General features: G+C 41.2%; 1 protein-coding gene across 1 annotated transcript in view; it reads right to left on the bottom strand.

The window, feature by feature from the left end:
* LOC101831258 (mas-related G-protein coupled receptor member X2-like) overlaps positions 1 to 615 on the bottom strand; it is a 24,906-nt gene extending 24,291 nt beyond the window's left edge. Inside the window, 1 exon segment of the mRNA XM_021234760.1 lies at positions 315 to 615. Coding sequence (XP_021090419.1) covers positions 315 to 615 — 301 coding nt within the window.
* Positions 616 to 2,595: the final 1,980 nt, after the last annotated feature.

The following is a 2,595-nucleotide window of genomic DNA, read 5'->3' as shown; positions in this document are numbered from 1 at the left end:
ACCAGCAAGGCTTGATTAGACCGAAGGAGAACCAAAAATAAAACAACAACCATGCAACAATGATGAATTCAACTTTCCGACACTGGTCAAAGTCAAAACTATTAAACAGGGATCCACAACTCTGCCCTTCCAGGAGGCTCAACAGCAGGGACAAAGCCTATAGTAGAGTACAAATATCAGTGGATGTGTGTTTTCGGCGTCTGTACTGATACCAAGGGGGCCAAATGGCAGACATCCAGAGCTCAGCGCTAATGGCTGTGAGCATGCTCATACATGCAAGGTAAGCAAGGGTGGGCACAGTGAACAAAAAAGTTGGATGTGGAAGGAGATAGAGTGGAAGAAGAAAAGGACTGCCTTTAGGAAAAACAGGATGTGAGAGCAGAGGAAGAGAAAATTCGCCCCAGCCAGATTGAGGATGTAGACAGAGAAGGCATCTCTACCCATACGGAAGCCCAGAAGCCACAGCACTGTAGTGTTTCCTGCCAGCCCAACCAGGGCAATAATAAAGGAAAGCAGTGTAGTGGTTCGGGATATGATGTCACAAAATGAAGCTTCAGAGTAGTTGCCTGCATGCTGTGCTCTGTCAGCCTCCCAGCCTGCGGTGCTTGAATCCATGCTTGGGAGCTCTCCACTAGTGTCCCTGGAAAGAAAAACAAGACATGAGCACATGCCATGCACTCTCTGAATCTCAGGGCCACCCTGCTATGTGGAATGATTGCCTTGTTCATAAGAAGGGGAAACAGGATTGAGGATAGAAAGCAATTTATCAAAACCAGTATTTCTGGAACCTTTTTAAAATTCAGCTTGTATTTATTTGGGCTATCTACTCCCCATGACATGTACTGTTACAAGAGTAGTTGATACTGTAGTGTAGACACGCATGCAGCGTCTCAGTCTGTGACAAGAAGTTTGAATTAAAATGGTCCTCATAGACTCATATGTTGGAAGTGTGGCCACCAGTTGGTGGGACCGTTTTGGAAAGGGTGAGGAGCCTACACCAGCCCCACTTTCCTTCTCTGTCTCTGCTTGTAACTTTCAGATAAGATCCAAGCTCTAAGATACTGCTCCAGAATCATGCCCAGCTGCTTAGCACCCATCCACGATGGCCATGAATTCATCCTCTGTAACTGTAAGCAAGGCCCAGTTATATGCTTTCCTCTATAAGTGCCCTTTGTCAGAGTGTCTCATCATAGCAATAGAAAAGTAACTAAGAAAGACCCCCAAGTTCTCACTGTCCTGAGGCTGATTCATCTCAGCTGCAGGAACTTGGAAACCAGAACCATGTCAGATTGATGCTCTTAGTTTTGGAGGGGGTTATAGGAGGCTATCAAGTGGGAAAACATGGAGATAATGAACGAGAGATATGAAGGGAATGCCAAGTCTTATTATGACCAGTATGAAAAAAAAACAGACCTATAGGCTAATGTGACCCAGTCTCCATTTCATATTTGAAACTAGAAAACAAAATTGCAATTTTCTGACATCTGTTGTTATATCACAAGTATCCATCTCTCTACAGGTATATAATGAGTAGATGACAACTTTCACTAGATGAATAAATGAATCGCAAATCCAAGATTATCTTTTAAATTTAGTGTAAATGTTCTGCAAATATTTTAGAGCAAATTTAGTAGCATAAAACACACAGAAAACTAGAAACAATCACTGCCAATGTTTCTGTCAGTCCTTTTAGTAAATGTTATAGGTTGAATCCAGAAAAAAACGATTTTCTGAAATAAAGCAGGGATTTCCCTTGATCAACAGAAAGATATAGACATTGAAACAGATAGGCATTGCAAATGGACTTGAATAGACAAGAACTCATCAATCAAACTGAAGTGACAAGTTTCAGAAGCAGATGACACATTAAGAATTCTGAAACTTGGGCTGGAGAGATGGCTCAGCCGTAAAAGGCTAGGCTCACAACCAAAAAATATAAGAATTCTGAAAGTTGTCACTACAGTTTCAAAGTCTTCCGTTTCAAAGCATCCTTTCCCTTCCTTCCCCATTCACATACGTCTGTAACCAAACATCTGAAAGGGGCACAAATGAACCCTTTTCCAAGAGGCCATCATCTACTAACTAGACCCAATTTGCTGAATTGACTACTAAGACATAAATCATTTGATTTTGCTGACTTCTTCCAATCTCCATATTTTACTTGAAATTATAAAGTCCACCTCACTGGCCACTTTCCATCCACTAGTCCTCACCACTCATCTCTCCTTGCCCACTAGGGAAATGTTCTTTTGATACCTGTGGTCATCTGTCCAAAGGATACTCCATCATCAAGGGCACTTGCTCAACAACATTCATACTAGCATTATTCGTAATATTCAGAACCTGTAAGCTACCTACATACCCCTCAACTAAAGAATGGATAAAGAAAATATGGTACATTCACACAACAGAGTATCACTCAGCTGCAAAAAAAATCAATGACATCATGAAAAGTTGAGGCAAATGAAGGAACTAGAAAATATCATCCTGAGTGAGGTAACTCAGACAAGAAAGAAAACATTGTATGTACTCATTCATAAGTGGATATTATATGTAAAGCAAAGGATAACCAGACTAAAGTCCACAGCTCCAGAG

Source organism: Mesocricetus auratus, unplaced genomic scaffold, assembly GCF_017639785.1.
Source record: "Mesocricetus auratus isolate SY011 unplaced genomic scaffold, BCM_Maur_2.0 Super-Scaffold_100030, whole genome shotgun sequence".
NCBI lineage: Eukaryota > Metazoa > Chordata > Mammalia > Rodentia > Cricetidae > Mesocricetus > Mesocricetus auratus.
This window is presented reverse-complemented; position numbering and strand designations above follow the sequence as displayed.